This window comes from Cloeon dipterum, chromosome 4 (assembly GCF_949628265.1).
Source record: "Cloeon dipterum chromosome 4, ieCloDipt1.1, whole genome shotgun sequence".
NCBI lineage: Eukaryota > Metazoa > Arthropoda > Insecta > Ephemeroptera > Baetidae > Cloeon > Cloeon dipterum.
Window position 1 is genome coordinate 4469760 of NC_088789.1, and position 17768 is coordinate 4487527.

At 38.2% G+C, this 17768-nt stretch overlaps 1 protein-coding gene across 1 annotated transcript; it reads left to right on the forward strand.

Annotated features, from left to right (window-relative positions):
* The first annotated feature begins 8651 nt into the window (after positions 1-8651).
* LOC135942330 (endothelin-converting enzyme homolog) lies at positions 8652-10870 on the forward strand. Its single transcript, XM_065488382.1, has 6 exons — positions 8652-8963; positions 9554-9725; positions 9790-9838; positions 9895-10054; positions 10501-10632; positions 10733-10870. Exons 1-6 carry the CDS (start codon positions 8796-8798, stop codon positions 10868-10870), a joined length of 819 nt encoding a protein of 272 aa, XP_065344454.1. The 5' UTR covers positions 8652-8795.
* The last annotated feature ends 6898 nt before the right edge of the window (positions 10871-17768 follow it).

Below are 17768 nucleotides of genomic sequence, written 5' to 3' on the forward strand. Positions count from 1 at the left end.
AAGAATTACTTCGTCAATCGACACGAGCGCCGATCCGTGCGACGACTTCTACCAGTTTGCATGCGGAAGATGGATCGAAAATCACCCTGTTCCCGAAGGCGCCTCGCACGTGGACCAGTTTCAACTTCTCAAAGACCAAAGCATGAATCACATCAGAGGTTTTTAAACTTATATTGGCCAATATTATTACGTGACACGCATTTCGATTTATGTAGTAATCCTCGAGGGTGAGTAGCCACGCTACCCACATTGGGTTTGGATGCAGGCGAGAAGTTTGTACCGAGGCTGCTTGGATGAAGGTATCTCATCTGCGCGACTTTAACTCTGAGACAATATTTGAATTTATTAATCTTAATAATATTCAAAATTATGAACGACAATAATGAATATCCAAATATTTTTTCATTTTAGGCAATAATAATTAAATTAAAAATATTAATACCAATAACATTTAACCAGCCCGTTGGCTCGCATTGTTAAGGCACTCTCAGGAGTGTCAAAGCAATGAGAGGTATTTGAGCAGTTCGGAGATCTAATACTGGCTACCCAATGTCAGAAATGGCAAAAAGTGGTTAGTTTAGTGACTCGAATTGCTCAAATTGCTCGACGGGCTGGGAGGCGCACCGGCGCCGACTCGCTACTTGCTGGTTTGCACCTTTCCAGCATGCGTGATTTGGCTTCACGGGACGAATGTCTAGCGTTTCAATGCAGTCCTCGGTGCGGAGGCAAGTGGCCCTTGAGTGAGCTGGGTCCCTGTGCGGCCTGGTGCGCCCATGTTATCCGTTCGCGGTGTTATTGGGACCCAGGTTTCAGCATTCGTGCTAGTGCAGTGCGCGCCCTTCCCGGTCCTCCGGTCCTCGGACAGGGATAAAAAGAGCAAAAAAAAAAAAAAAAAAAACAGATTGACCACCTCAGATAATGTGTATTTTCCTTAGACAAAATAGAAAAGAACGGCGTGGAGCCTATTCTGGAAGTGTTACGCTCTCTAGGGCTACCGCAAGTGCCAACGTTGAAGAAACAAGAAAGATTTTCGTGGCAAAGTGCTCTAATCAACGCAGAAAAAATGCTGGGCGATAGCATTTTCTTCTCATTTGACGTCATCCAGCATCCATTAGAAAACTCCAAATGCGTCATGCAGGTCTGAATATGGACCCCTTTTTTAAAATATAAATCCACCAATTCATATAAATAGATCCGCTCTCAATTTCTCTTGGAATATGAGGACAAATAAATGTTGTAGAGCCATAATCAGTCAAAGCAACAAATTTCTGTCCAGGGGTCGATGGATTTTGATGAAATTTTTTTGCGTTAATTTTGCCCTAATTGTACTATAAAACAATTGAGAAAACTCCAACTTTCCAATTTTTGCGGGTTTTGCGGGCGTTCAAATGTCAAAATCTGGGAATTTTGAGTACTTCATAACTTTGCTCAGGGTAGTCCTAGAACAAAAATTAAAAAACCCGTAAACGCGTCTCAACAAGGCAAACAACTTTTACATTGACTTCAAAGTGGTAGGTCAAAGGTCAAGGTCATAAAAATTAATTTTTTATTTTAAACTCAAATTTGAAAATGAATGTATTGAAATTTTTTATTTTTTTCATAGCCATTTTGTAGAGCACAAAAAATTAAGCTAAAAACGTTAAATTTGGAATGGCGTTTTCCCTCATTTTTTTTTTTAAATTAAAACTTCGAAAACCCTTGTTTTTCGAGGTTGGTAAAAAACGATGATTAGCCAAATCTCGACTTCTAGTCATCCGAATTTAAAAAGCCGCATACCGTTAGACTTCTCTCGACGTCCCTAAGTGTACTAAAGGGGTATGGGACCTATCAGCCCCCAACCCTCTTTTAACCCCCTAAATAACGTGAAATTTAGAATTTTCGTCCATTTCAACACCTTAGCATGACGTTGACGAGTAATTGTCTTCTTCAAAACAATTCATTTACTTAGTTTACTCAAAGACGAGTCGAATGGAACTTATTTTTTGGAAATAGGACCACCACAACCTGAGATTCGGGTGCACAAAGATTTTTTCCAAACGCGATGCAATAAAATTCTGGGCGATCAACCAAATGTCGACTTCTAATCATCTGATTTTGAAAAACCGCATACCGTTAGACTAGTCTTAACATCCACAAGTGCATTAAAGGGGTATGACACCCACCAACCCCCTACCCCCTTTTAACCCCCTAAATAACGTGAAATTTAGAATTTTTTCGTCCGCTTCAACACCTTAGCACGACGTTGACGAGTAATTGTCTTCTTCAAACCAATTCAGTTACTTAGTTCAACGACCAATAATTATAATTCCACTTTCAGGCATTATGGTTGTTTAGTGCAATTAAAGACGAGTACGTCAAAAGTTATGGCACGGAATTGAATTGGATAGACGCAGAGACCAAGAAACTGGGACTAAAGAAAATCGAATCACTGCGAGCCAATGTGGTTAACCCCAATGAGCCGTTCTTCTACGAACTAGATCGATTTAACGCCTGGGTAGGGTTTTGAAAGTCAGACCATGATCGACTATAAATTCTGTTCTTCTAATAATCGTTCTCGGACCATGAAAGGATCACTAATAATGCAATTTTAAGCCACACCTAAAATCTTCTAAGAGCGTGCAAATCAACCAAATCCGTCTAATGTGGCTAAAACCCACAAAAAACACACATTGTTTCTTTGCGTTATTGATTCAATTATTTCTGGCAGCTCAGTTTTTCATTTTTAACCATTTTTCAAGCGAAAAGTAGGTTATTGTGTTGCAATTATATAGACCTGTTGAAATACAACTGGGCATTTATATTTTTTGTTCGTCAAAACCGTCTATATATATATATATGGGTAACCTTTATTTCTTAACGCTGCATGAAGTTTTCCTTTTTCTTTTAAATTGCTATTATTGCATTTCATCGCAAATTTTTAACTAAATATTTTTAATGGCTATATTTTGCTTCTTGTTAATTCAGATCAATTACTTCGATGGCGAATTTTTTGAGTTGCATTTGAAGATTCTGGCAGCTGTGGGAAAATCAAAGTTACATTCAATGTACCGTTCGGCTCCTTTTGTCAGTGACCAGATCAAGGCCAACATCCATTATGATCTGGAAACCAATTCGATCTGTATGGAAACTAATACTTAAACAATCAACATTAAGCAAATTAATTATTTTCATTTCTGTGACAGCAATCCCAGTAAGCTGGTCCAACTTCCAATGCAAGGACTTCGTAAAAGGCAAGTGAATATTTTATACATTTTAATAGCGCAGCAAAGAGAATATACGTGTTTTCAGCCGTTCGGACTGGGCAGCGATCAGCACTCTAATTAGCTTTGAATTCACCCGCGCCTTCAACATAGGGCATGTGAAGAGGATTAAAGAAGCGTTAATTTGTAACGAAAATCACTTTGAGAGCAATACCACAATCGAATGTAAACTACAAGACGGGGGAAGTCAGGTAAATAATCACAATCTTTTTGTTCCTTCCCGATCGATATCTTGCTCCTTCTTGATAATTATTTGGTCTCCTTAATCTGGTGTCAGATTACGACTATTTATAGGCACTGCAGTCTTATTGTTAGAAGCTTGCAATAAACTAGATATTCCATATTTCATAAAATTTATAATTTTTGAATTTTAGACGTATTTATTCAAGGAAACGGTAGAATATTTGTGGCGTGATTCCTTGGCTTTTTATCCGGTTTTAAATAGTTCCTGGCCGGTTGAAGTGGATTTAGACATACTTTTCAGCCTGAATAACATGTGGCTTGTGTCAAAATTAAGCATTTCTACCAATTCTACCGATCAAATGTATATTTTTGACCAATTTTAATGTGTGTTTATGTCCTCAATTTTAAGAATTATAACCTTTAACTTTGAGTTGTCTATATATTTTTGTCCAAACTAAAAATGGTGACATGAAACAAAGAGTGAGATATTCTTTCGAACGGTTTTTGAAGATTTAAACAGGTTTCGACGATTTTAAGTATGGTTCAAGAGGCTGAAAATTATACATGATTTTTGCTCATTCGAAGGTCCCGCATCCCGAAATGATTGAAAGATCAGAAAAAATAGTTAATCGTCTAATTTACAACCGCTGATAAAAAATAATTTGTTCTTAGGCAACGCAAGACCAATGGCTGGCCTACATCTTTGGGCTGCGGAGTTCCTTTAAAGTGTACAAAAGAGATAAAATAAATAAATTTTCAAACCCTGCATCGGGCTGTGTGGACGATTACTCGGAAGAGCAAATCTTTTTCCTTAGTTTCGCGAACGTAAGTTTTACATGATTCTAATGCTGCCAAATTTGAATTTACAGTTGATTAAAAAATAATCGAGATTGCCAATTTTCTAAATTTTGCGTTTGTTGCAGATGTGGTGTTCGAACACGTCGCCCACCTCTGTGAATAACTTGTTGCCTGGCCGGTCCATGGTGCTGGGAACCTTGTCAAAAACGAACGAGTTTGCGGAAGCGTGGAGTTGTCCAAAAGGCTCTAAAATGAATCCCTGATGATAACATTACTAAGATAAAAATTACTTTTAAATCTAAACTGAGATTTTCCCTTTTGCTTCTGCAAAAAAATGTATTTAATATATAAATTAAAACTGAGGATTTTTACAATAAGTTATTCCTTTTTCATGTTCGTCATTGTTTCCATTTCGTCTCCCTTCATTTTCTTGGAGGACTCAAACTGAACTTGGCTATTTTTTGTATTATATCAATATCCTAATTTTTGCCTTTTTTCTGTTCGTGGATGCGTGTTGCACATTTAGAAAAATGTTGAAAATATTTGCCGTTTGCGTTAATAATTGCTCTCAGGAGCATCGAGTTTTGGGACTGGAAAACCAATGAACGTAGTATAATTATCAACCTAACATAATGAGGGTAGTTTTATCAATTAAAAAAATATATATGGCATATTTACTCACGTTGTAGCCGGAAATTTAAATCTTTTCATATCTCCACACAATCAAAGCCATCCTCGCTCCAAAGAACTGAAGGAACATATTATACATGAGCGATTAATTTCTCAAGTGGTACAGAGTCACACAGCAGGGATCGGCAGGTTTGCTTGAAATTGATGGCTTGTAGCCCCATGTCTTAAGGCACTGAAACTATCCAAAAAAAGTTTCAACTACCAACTTCGTGTATCTGCGTGGTGGTGTTTGATAAAAGTCCCGAACTTTTTGATAGCGAATATTTTTTCTCAAAGTGAAATACTTCAAACTCCACCCAAAATCCATTGGACTCGTCTGTACGAGAGTACTTTTGATTGCGCATATAGAGTTCACCCAGAGATCAAGACGCTACAAACAATTCGAGTTTCCTTCGAAACATGTTCTGAGAAACTCGCCATATTTTTGTCAATTATACTAATGCAGTTTCTTTTCGTTTTAGGAGGCATCGCAACTCAAATAGCACATATATTGTGATCAAGGCTAGATATAACAAAAACTTGAATCGTATAACAGGAAGGAGGACTATTTAACAAAATGTTCTTCTATACATAAAATATTTTACAAAAAATAAAAATATTTAAATCTATCTCATTGTCACTTCAGAAGAAAAACTCTGCACTTAATATCAGAAGCAGAGGCAGCGGAAAACATTTTATAGGGCATTAGCGCGAAGCCTTTGCTCACTTCTCATTACCTTAAAGCTACAAACTCACAATACAATTTTCATTGTTTCCCGTTAAACAGGTCGAGTAAAAAAATATTAGTAACTAGTCTGTTTACGATTTATATCCACTAAAACAGCAAATTGAAAAACAAAATATCACAATTGAATATAAGGGAAATATAAATGGAAAGCTTGACAGTGCGTATCGAGTCTTTTCTAAGTACAACCAGCCAGGATGCCCAGCAGGTTCGACGAAGTGAGTATGACGAAAAAGCATTTTGTTTCAAAAGTTCCTCCGGAGAAGTTGCTCTTCACGACTTATTTTGGAATAAATTATGAATAGTTAAAATATCACATTGAGAGTCAAAAGGACTTTGTTTTAACACATAAATTTAGTTTTAATCGATGTATTAATTTTTTTAATGCATTTTTGTTTTTTAAAGGTACGTGAGAATTTGGTAAAGTTTGAGATTGAGTGTTCTCATACCACTAACGCAAACTCAAAATGCAAGTGAGTTGATGAAATTAAGACGCTTATTAACATTATAAAAAAATGAATGAATATTGATAAAATGGCCAATAATGCATTATTTTCATTTTAGGTTTTATTTGCGACTTATATGTGGCATAGCATTATTCTTCTCCGTAATGGGGTTACTATTGTTCCCTTTTATTTACCTTGAACGCTTTTGGTGGTCAGATTTTGACACTAATACATCAATATCAGGTAAATGATGCTTGTGGGCGTCCCGTCCCAGGACACCCTTGACACGGGGAAGGACTCCCACATGCTCTTTGGAAGCATGCATTTAGCTCAATTTGTTTTCTTTCCTTACAATTAGCTGCAAGAATTACTTCGTCAATCGACACGAGCGTCGATCCGTGCGGCGACTTCTACCAGTTTGCATGCGGAGGATGGATCGAAAAACACCCTGTTCCCGACGGTGCCTCGCACGTGGACCAGTTTCAACTCCTCAAAGACCAAAGCATGAATCAAATCAGAGGTTTTTAAACACATATATTGACCGATATTATTACGTGACACGCATTTCGATTTATGTAGAAATCCTCGAGGCTGATAACTCACATTTGACGGCGGGTCCTTTGATGCAGGCGAGAAGTTTGTACCGAAGCTGCTTGGATGAAGGTAACTCATCTGCGTGACTTTAACTCTGAGACAATATTTGAATTCATTTATCTTAATATGAACAATAATTATGAATATCCAATTCTAATTTTTTATTTCAACCAACAATATTTAAATTGAAAATACTAATACCAATAACAGATTGACCACCTCAGATAATGTTTATTTTCCTTAGAAAAAATAGAAAAGAAGGGTGTGAAGCCTATTCTGGAAGTTTTTCGCTCTCTAGGGCTACCGCAAGTGCCAACGTTGAAGAAACGAGAAAGATTTTCGTGGCAAAGGGCTTTAATCAACGCAGAAAAAATGCTGGGCGATAGCATTTTCTTCTCATTAGACGTCATCCAGCATCCATTAGACAACTCCAAACACATCCTGCAGGTCTGAATAGGGACCCCTTTTTTAAAATATAAATCTACCAATTGATATAAAAAAGCCCGTTTTCAATATATCCTGCAATATGAGGACAAATAAATTTTATAAAAGCATCACAGGATCAGTATAATTTAGAATATCTATTTTTGATTTGGTTTCCTAATTTAAACCTATTATTCATGAGCGGTATTGAGAATTTTAGAAATGTTGTGGCAATGTTGCTAAGTGAAAACCGATTATTGTTTCTATCCCACATATTCTAATTAAAAATAGACAAATAATACGATATTATGTCTCTATATATTTTTATTGTGGCAGTCAGCAACTGCAGCCCCCCTCTTGGAATAATCAAACAGGATTAATTCATCCAGCAAAATTAACACAAATAATGCGCGTCATTTAATTTGAAAATTGAAAAAATTAAAATATAACTTTGAACGATTTTTTCTTCTTCTGCGATTTTTTTATTGATTTTGCAGGTTCAGAAAGGGAGCTTTGAGGAGTTTCCAGAGACCAAATGTCAGGGAGATAGAGATACTGTAGAAGCTTTTATTGCTGATTTCATCAACATGTTCATCAAACACGTAATTTTTTATTTCAATGTTGCTACAAGGCCCAATCCTTCTATGCTCGGGTTGAAATTCGTAGGTTCCAGGCGCGACTGTGGACGCGAAACGAATGGCAAGCGAGATATATGCGTTTCACTTGAAACTGAGAAAAATGACGACAAATGCGGGGCATTACCAGGAAATGACCCTGAGGGAATTTCAGGAGATCACCGACTCGCATATCAGAAAAAACTCCACACATAGGGTAAATTGAAAATTGCCTTAATAAGCACAAAATTTATTCTCATGTATCAACTTTTTCGAACTCAATCAGTTTAACTGGCCTGTATACCTCAACCAAGTGCTCGATGGCGACGGATACGTCAGCCTTAAGAGTAAAGAAAAGGACAGGCGGATCATAGTTAGAGATCAGCAATATTTCGTGCGGTGGTCACGACTGTTACAAACCAGTAGCCCTGAAATGATCGGTGAGAGATATTTTGCAAATCGGCCTTACTTGGAAATAGTTAACAAAAAGTTAATAATAAATACGTATTCATTATATAAACTGATGGTCATGGTTAAATTAATTGTTATTTTTTATTGCGACTCAACATTTAAAATTCAGAGATGTACATCTGGTGGAGAGTGTTTTCATCCCTTGCCCCTTACACAACAAGAGAATTCCAAATGAGGCAGCAAAAACTCTGGCAGAAGGTCGGTGGCACCCGCATAACTACTCCAAGGTGGAAGGTTTGCGTGGAAATGGTCAACAAAGCGTACGGATATATCGTTAACTTCGAATACGCTAAGATTCACCTCGACAAAGAGCTGAGAGAACAGGTGAAAAAAAATAATTTTTCAATTATTGTTATTTACTGGCACATGAAGTGAGTTATGCGTTGCTTATTTTAAAAAGAGCAGAATATTTCTTTTTTAGATCATATATATAGTAAATTAGTGAAAAAGGAGTGTATTTTTTATGATTTCAATAACGCATTAATATTTGTTGTGGAATCTTACAGTTTCTTTTATAAAAATTTAGCAAAAACCATGCTTCTAAAGTCGATACTAGGATCAATAAATGTAATTCTACTTTCAGTCATTATGGATGTTCAGTGTAATTAAAGAGTACGTCAAACGTTATGGGATAGAATTGAATTGGATGTTCTCCGGGACCAAGATACAGGGACTAAAGAAAATCGAATCACTAAGAGCCAATGTGGTTAACCCCGATGAGCCGCTGTTCCCCAGCAAACTAGAGCAATTTTACTCCTTGGTAGGGCTGTGAAATTCATAGACGATGATCGACAATTTTATTCTGTTCTTCTAATCGTTACGCCACCATCAATTGAGCACTAATAATGCATTTTTAAGCCTTTTGAACCACACCTAAAATCTTCTAAGAGCGTGTAAATCGACCAAACCCGTCTAATGTGGCTAAAAAACCCACAAAAGAGCACACATTGCGTCTTTGCGCTAGGAGTTTTTGCTCATTGTTGCAATTATTTCTAGCTGTTCAGTTTTTCATTTTAAACCATTCTTCAGGCGAAAAGTAGGTTAATGTGTTGCAATTTTATAGACCTGTTGAAAAACAGTTGTACATTCAAAATTTTTATTTCAAGTAATTTCCTCAATTTTTTTAATTTCGAAGTTCGAGAATTCGGTTAAAATCTGCTTAAAATACTTACTATTGCGGACCTTTATGATTTTTTGTTTCCTCAAAACCGTTTCTGGATATACGGGCAATCTGTATTGCTAATTTTCAGGATTTCCTTTCTTTTGAATTGCTGATGTTTACATTTTACATTTAACACCTATGGCAAATATTTTAAACTAAATATTTACTAATGCTTCTTGTTATTTCAGATCAATTTCAACGATGGCGATTTGTTTGAGTTGCATTTAAAGATTCTGGCCGCTTTGGAAGCATCAAAATTGAACTCACTGTATCTTACGTCGAAGAGAGATCCTACTTTAGTATATGACAGTGACCAGAACAAGGCTAACGTTCAATATGATCCAGAAACCAATTCGATTTGTATGGAAACCAATACTTGAACAATCAACACTAAGCAAAATAATAATTCTTATTTCTATGACAGCAATCCCAGTAAGCTTGTTGCAACCTCCAGTTCATGAACTTCGTACAAGGTAAGTGAACATTTTATAGAGTTTAATGGTGCAACAAAGAGAATATGTGTTTTCAGCCCTGTGGAGTTCGCGGCGATCAGCACTCTTATTAGCTTTGAATTCACCCGTGCCCTCATAGGGCATGTGAAGAGGTTAAAAGAAGCGCCAATTTGTAACGAAAATCACTATGAGAGCAATACCACAATCGCAAGTAAACTACAAGACGGAGAAAGTCAGGTAAACATCAACATATTTGTTCCTTCCCGATATCTTGCCCCTTTTCTTGTTAAATAATTGATCTCCTTAATTTGGTGTTAGACTACGACTATTTAGGCACTGCAGTCATATTTTTAGAAGCTTGCAATAAAGCAGGTATTTCATATTTTATAGTTTCTGAGTTTTAGACTGTATTGTGTAATAACCTTAAAATATGCAAAACTTTGAGTTGTCTATTTTTTGCCCAAATTGAAAAATAATAACAAATAAAGTGAATAGTGAGATATTCTTTCGAATGGTTTTTGAAAATTTAATCGGGTTTAGACGATTTAAAATATGGTTCAAGAGGCTGAAAATTTCAAGATTTTTGCTCATTCGAAGGTCCCGCATCCCGCAACGATTGAAAGATCAGGAATAACAGTCGATCGTCTAATACAAAACCACTCTGATAAAAAAATTGTTCTTAGGAACCTCAAGATGAATGGCTGGCCTACATCTTTGGGCTGCGGAGTTCCTTTAACGCGTACACCGATATAAGATTCTTTTCATGTGTGGAAAATTACTCGGAAGAGCAAGTCTTTTTCCTTAGTTTCGCGAACGTAAGTTTAACATGATTCTAATGCTGCCAAATTTGAATTTTTCAGTTGTTAAAAAATAATTCAGATTGTCAACTTTGCAAAAATATTGCATTTGTTGCAGATGTGGTGTTCGAACACGTCGCCCAACTCTGTGAATAATTTGTTGCCTGGCCGGTCCGTGGTGCTGGGAACCTTGTCAAAAATGAACGAGTTTGCGGAAGCGTGGAGTTGTCCAAAAGGCTCTAAAATGAATCCCTGATGATAACATTACTAAAATAAAAATTACTTTTAAATCTAAACTGAGATTTTCCCTTTTGCTTCTGCAAGAAATGTATTTAATATATAAAATAAAACTAAGGATTTTTACAATAAGTTATTCCTTTTTCATTTTCGTCATTGTTTCCAATTCGTCTCCCTTCATTTTCTTGGAGGACTCAAATTGTGCTTGGTTATTTTTTTAATTTATTTACATCCTATTTTTTGCATATTTTTGTTAATGGATGCACGGGGTTGCACATATAGGAAAATGCTGTGAATATTTGCCAGCTGCGTCAATAAGTGGTCAGCAGCATCGAGTTTTGTGGCTGGAAAAACCATCAACTTAACAGAAATATCAGCCTAACCTGAGGGTTAGTGTCAATAATTAAAAAAAGCCATTCAGATTTGTTTTATACACTGGCAAGAGAAATTAAGTTTTTTCTTAAATTTAAAGTTAATAAAACCTTAGTTTTTGTCTCTCTTTGTTTTAAGAAATTTAACATTGAACAATCTGCAATCACGAGATTAGAGCAACTTCTAAAAAACTTGATGGACTATCGAATGACGAGATTAAATAGAACGTGAAATTCTGAAAGAGACACACACCTATGTTTGCACAATTTTATCGCCGCAGCCGTATTATTAATACGTTTCGCCTGCCGTTTTCACATCATAACAACGGCGGTGGCGGCGGCAGCGATAAGTTTTACTGTTTCGACCGCTGACAAATCTTAAAAATAAATAAGCATCTGCTGGTTTACGCTCGAGAGGTGCATAAACACACGAAATCGAGTGGAGGCTCGTAAAAAAGTTGTTACGCAGGCAGCGCGCGGCGCGGAGGCGGCTGAGGGTCGAGGGCGGTGGGGCTGCCGCGTCATTTGGCGCTACCGCTCCCAGGGGGCGAGTGTCTTCTGCTCGAAAAATGACCGCACGCCACCAATAACCGCCGCGCGTCCGAATTGTTTGCCACCTAAAGGGACCTGAGGATAAAGAGGCAGGGAATTCTCCCCCAACCCCACGGCTGGAGCTGACTGCGCATTAATACGTTCCTTTTGCTTTTTTGTTTTTTTGTGCGCTGCTGGCGCGGACCAGTTTCGTTTTTTGCCCGTGATAAACGGTTGCAGCTGGATTTTCATGTCAGAATTGTCAGTTTTTTCCTTATCTTTTCATCTCGAAAGTGATCAGAGCAAGTTGGATATTTTTAATTCCCGAATGTCTGAACCAAATGAATTTCATAAATTACCAAATTCAAATGAGCTCTGTAAGGCAATTGTTTCTGTTGCCAATTTAAGGGTAAAAATATTGTAAAATGAAAGATATATATTATTTTCTGTTTGTTTGGTCTTGTGGAGCCAGCTGCGGCATGCTCATGAAATAGGTGCGTCATTTTAAGGCTAATTTTATTTTTTATTTACAAAATAGTGTATGTTTTGCCTCATTGATTAATTAGAGCTAATTGGATGCGCTCAAACTGGTTGTGTTTATTAAAAAACTTTGAAATCAACAAGGATGAAATCTTGTTAACGTTTTAGTCTTCAAATAATTTTTCAAAAACACTCAGGTCCTCTAGGCAGTCAGAGAGTAAAACAAGATCATCGGCATACATCAACAGTTTAACATTTGGAGCAAAATTTAAGAGGTGGTTGATGTCACAGAGCGAGTAAATGAAGAGGAAAGGGGAAATACTGCCGCCTTGCCGTACTCCATTCGACTGGACAATCGGCCCAGACTTCGAAATTCCGTCCAGAACAGTCAAATAATTCACATCCAGCATTGCGGCTAATAGATTCAGCTCTTTGAAGCATAGTTTAGTATTTCCCCTTTCCTCTTCATTTACTCGCTCTGTGACATCAACCACCTCTTAAATTTTGCTCCAAATGTTAAACTGTTGATGTATGCCGATGATCTTGTTTTACTCTCTGACTGCCTAGAGGACCTGAGTGTTTTTGTGCACAGTTTGACAAATTACCTCGGCAAACGTAACTTAAAATTAAATCTGGCCAAATGTAAAATTTTAAAATTCAGGAACAAGGGCAAAGGCAGACTAAAGAAGAGTGACACTTTTTCTATAAATGATGAAAAAATTGATTTTGTTACAGAGTTTACATATTTGGGTGTCACATTTCAATCCTCAGGTCTCTCCTTCTCTAAACATGTGGAAAGGAAAGTAAGAGCCGCTATTTTCGCTACATCAAAATTAAAATCTCTCTCCAAATCATCTGTCAGTACAGCATTAAAGCTTTTTAATTTAGCCATAGCACCAATCGCTAGTTACGGCATACAGGCAATCTGGCCATATCTTACCTTAACAGACTTAAATAAGTTAGAATCTGTAAAATCTCGTTTTCTCAAAAAAGCTCTAGCACTGTCAAAATTTATGAAATCTAGACTAGCATATGAGCTTGCTGACACTGACTTTTTTGTTGATGATCTTCTTAAGAAATTCTCACTTTCAGAAGCTGCTGCTTACAATAACTTTATTATTAATAGACTTTTCAAGCTCTCCCAGATCGATGGGGATTTCTATGGCACCCTTGCAATGGGCGATCCGGGCTGGAAAAATGCCTGTTTTCTAAATAGACATGTTTTCACCAGGCACGCCTGTCACGATTATCATTATGTTTACTGTACTAACAAGAAATATCATTGTAAGGCCGGTTTCGATTGCAAATGTGTATACTGTGATGAATATGTGAAGTTCTACCACTTTTTGGAATGCAAGAAGATCCCATTGACTCTCATGCGTGCTAGTGTACTGTAATATTTATGCATGTCTATGTCTGTTGTACACCATTGGTGTTTCTTTAAATAAATATATATATATATAAATAATTTTTCAATTTAAATCAAACTACTGCTAGTTGAAAATAATAATGCAATATCAGAAAAGACAAAAATTCAACAGCTGCTCTGATTTAATTTGACAATGAAATATCGTTCGAATAAAATTATCAAAATGTCGTTGCTTGAATTTTTATTTCAATTCATGAATTGATGCAAAAAGTGCAATTTCCTATTAATAAGTAGTTGATTAGTGAGTGAAATACGATATGCTAACTGACAGCTCCATAAAAAGAGCCGACAGCTAGGCTCCCGGATGATGGTCAGCGTCCGTCCATCCATCCATGGTGTTCTCATTGCAAAATGAAGTGGTTGCGGCTATTGATCCCACGTCGTGTAACGCGATGTTATTTACAAAGTTGGCCGACTGATGTGAGCGAGCGAGCGAGCGAGAGAGAGAAATAAAAGCCGCGGTGCATCCAACAAAGGCCGAGCGAGGAGCAGATAAATATTTAAAAGTGCAAAGTTTGAGCGCTGGAGCGGCCGGGCAGGCGGGCAAAAAGAGTGTTTGACTTGCGGCTCGAGGGCCATCCAAATTGCGCCTTTTCCGAACGGCGCTCGGCCCATTTTTCGAGGCGCCACCTTTTAATTGAATGCGTCCCGCGAGGCCAATAATCCGCGCACCGCCTTTTATTTAATTAAACAAACTCTGCATGGCGGCGGGCTAGCGAGCAGCAGCGCGGCAGCTTGTTTGGATTGCGCGCGCCAGGTCGTCGTCGGAACGAGCAAATCTTTGGCGAAACTTTGAGAGTTATGCTCCGCCGGCGTCGAGGCGGCGAAACCGCAAAAATAATTTCACACACGCCGCCCTCCTGAGGGATTACGCCCGTTTTTAGAATAAACAAGCTCGCTTGCCAGCCTGCCTGCCTGCAAGCACCGCCAGCGATTCAATTAGCACACGCGCCGGCCCTCGATCCAATTAAACCTCGCGCGTCTGCTAGCTGCCTCATTTGAAAAATCCATCCGCTTGTTTCTTCCCATTCGCTAAGAGAACAATGACGAATGCGCCTGACAGCCTCCCGCCTCCCATGAATTACGCTGCTTTCAGCTTGCAATTAATTGATTCCAAGAAATTGGAATTTGTCACTGAAGATGAAAGTCTTATTCTCACAGTGATTCGCAGGAGTTGTTTATTTCGATGAATTTCGATTTGACTTTAAAATTCTTTTTAGCTAAAGGATTTTTATTTTTTTTAACAGGATCCGGTTAGTGAGAAGGGTTTGATAGAAAATAAAATGTGAATAAACAGCGACCAACTGTTGATTTACGGTTTCATAGAGTTCAAAAAATGTAATAACAAAAATTACGATTCTCTTCAAGCTAGAAAAACCTCGCAGCCTAAATTAGCTTTTTTTAATTTAAATGATATGTTTGAAAAAACATTTAATTGCCATCGTTCCTGGATCTGGATGTTTGTCAATTCGTTAATTAATATCGACGGTCCAATTAATTAACTAGAGTGTTTCAATATAGGAAATTTTTAAAATCAGCGAGAGTGAAACTGATTGTGAAAAATAAAGGCGTGACAAGCAGGTTGCCTAACTTTACTTTTGCAGGCGTTTGCATACACAAGCCTAACTTACAAAGTGTTCATTCAGTGGTTAAAATTAACAAAATATGAAACTGAGTTGTTAAAATTACAAAAAAAATCCAGCTGGATTTGAAATTTTCTATTTTACTGCTAAGCGATTTGGAACAATATCGATGTTTCAACTTTTTTATTTTTATTTACAATTGGCCGTACTCGTACACTCATCTAAAGCTTTTTTAACATCGTCTTCATGTATTTTATTTTAAAAATCATAAGAAAATGTAAGCTTAAAAATAAATTGAAGGAATTTGTGGTATTTAAAAATTTGAAGTACTCTTAAGTGCCAATTAAACGGAACTTTTGGCGTTGTCCAATTCTGAAGAGGTTAAGAGCTCATTGCAGCACTGATTGCGAGAGGGCCTGCCGCGGCAGGGCGGGAGCGATCCTCTGCGAGGAAACAAAGGGGTCGCGTCGGCTCCGCCGACGTGGCGGATTTAATTTGCGCGCGTTCTGCCTGGCACATATCTGCATGGGCCACAAAGCCACATGTAATTAACCGGTGTCGGATAGTATCATTGATCTTGGCGCAGAGCAGCACCACCTGCTCTCCTGCCGCTGCTGCTTCTTATTCCTGTCGGGCAGAGCAAACCTCGGAAGGCAGCCAGCGTCATGCAATTCTAATTTCTCGAGCCGACCGAACACTTCAAACGAAAATTCAAATAGCAGCATCATTTGCCCTCGAATATCAGATTCATTGCTTTTGGTTGACACTCGTGAATTCTGATATCTGCCATCAATTTTTTATACAATATAAGAAAGAAAATTTGGACATGAGATACGTTACAAAAAATTATTTCACACGTGAACATACGTCAAGGTGGGTGGCTAAAAGTGAGCATTTGAGGGTTAAAATTCTCATTGCACGTACTGGACAGCAGCTGTTGCTGCCCCTAAGGCCTCATCGGAAAACTTTAAATTTTTGGTATAATTTTCAAACATTTTTCGTAATTTTGGAATTGATTATAGTATTTTATTGAAACGTACGCGAAAATTTAAGCACCCTGCTCCCTCATCCTTTTGTGCAAGAATAATTTATTTGCTTGAAAAAGTCTGAACCTAAAATTCCAGTCTCCTATCAAGAGCATTTGAATCTTTAACGAGCACATCTACGTGCCAATTAATTTTGCATAATCGAGGAAAAGTGATCACCGGCGGGGATCTTTCCTCAGTCAGCGGCGGCAATAAGAAGGGGATTTTTAAAGAGCGAAGAAAGGCAGGCAGGAGCGAACAGGGAACGGCAGTTTGGTATTATTATTAAAAGTAGCTGGCTTACGGCGGCCGAGGAGTAATTACATCGCTGCTCGGCAAGTTTGGCAAGCGAACGAGAGAGTCCTTTTATGAGTGTTTGACCGACCAAAGCCCAGTGCATACACGGCGCTCCATGTTTGCTCAGCAAGAGCGAGTTACATTTGCCGCGGCGGCCTCTATGCTTCTACAGCATAACAGCCTCCAGTTATCCAACTTTGATTATTGCTGCGTGAGTTGCCCCACGCGCAGCCCGACCGACGTTTTGCTCTCTTCTCTACTTTTCGGGTCTCTCTCTCTCTCTCGCACTGTTTGCTCGGCCGAGAAACGCGCCAATTTTATTGTGCTGCTCTCGCTCTTAATTGCCACGGCTTTCAAAAGCAGCTTTTTCATCAAAAGTTGCGGCGTCTAAGACGCGCCCGCCGCTCCTGCCCGCGCACATGCATATTTCCCGAATTTCAATTTCTTGTCTGTCTTCAGAAGGTATAGTTTTGGTTTGCGATTAATCATTCCTTATACATGAAGAATTTTTTCTGTTAATTAAAACCAGGAAAAATTCAAAATATTAGCATTAAACTTAACAAACACATATCATATTGATTTTTTTAACCAGCCGGTTAACTCGCATTTTTATGGCATTCTTCGCAGTTTCAATGGAATGGGAGATAATTGAAAATTTTGGGGATAGTTTTTTTTACAGCTTAGGCTACCCAATGTCAGAGATGGCAAAAAAGTGGTTAATTTAGCCACTCGAAATGCTCAAATAGCTCTACCGGCTGGGTAGCGCACCGGCGCCGACTCGCCACTTGCTGGTTTTCGCTCCTCTCTCCAGCGGCTTTAGAGACAAATGTCTGGTGTTTCAATCAAAGTCCTCGGTGCGGGGAGGCCAGGCCCGGATGGCCCATCGGGCGCGCCTGCAATTCCCCGGTGAAATGCATGTGGCGCGCATGTCAAAGTGTAGTCAAGACAAGCTCATGAGAGGTATTTAATAATAGCCATCATATTCCTGTGTTGCTGTTGATAAAACACGCGAGCAAAAGTGTTGGTATTGGAGACTGTGTGGAGTTTCAAAAAGCGGAATCATTTTGATTTTCTTACCAGTCAAATTGCTCAACAAATCTGATAGCCAGAGTAGTTTAAATCAACGGCCTCGCAATCCCAAATGTTGTTCAAACTATTAACGACGTTACAAACATCCATTTCGATTTAATAAGCCACAACA

Coding starts and splice junctions, on each gene's coding strand:
- LOC135942330 (XM_065488382.1), top strand. CDS start 8,796: ATGTTCAGTGTAATTAAAGAGTACGTCAAACGTTATGGGATAGAATTG. Junction 8,964..9,553: donor TAGAGCAATTTTACTCCTTG/GTAGGGCTGTGA, acceptor TTGTTATTTCAG/ATCAATTTCAACGATGGCGA. Junction 9,726..9,789: donor TCCAGAAACCAATTCGATTT/GTATGGAAACCA, acceptor TTTCTATGACAG/CAATCCCAGTAAGCTTGTTG.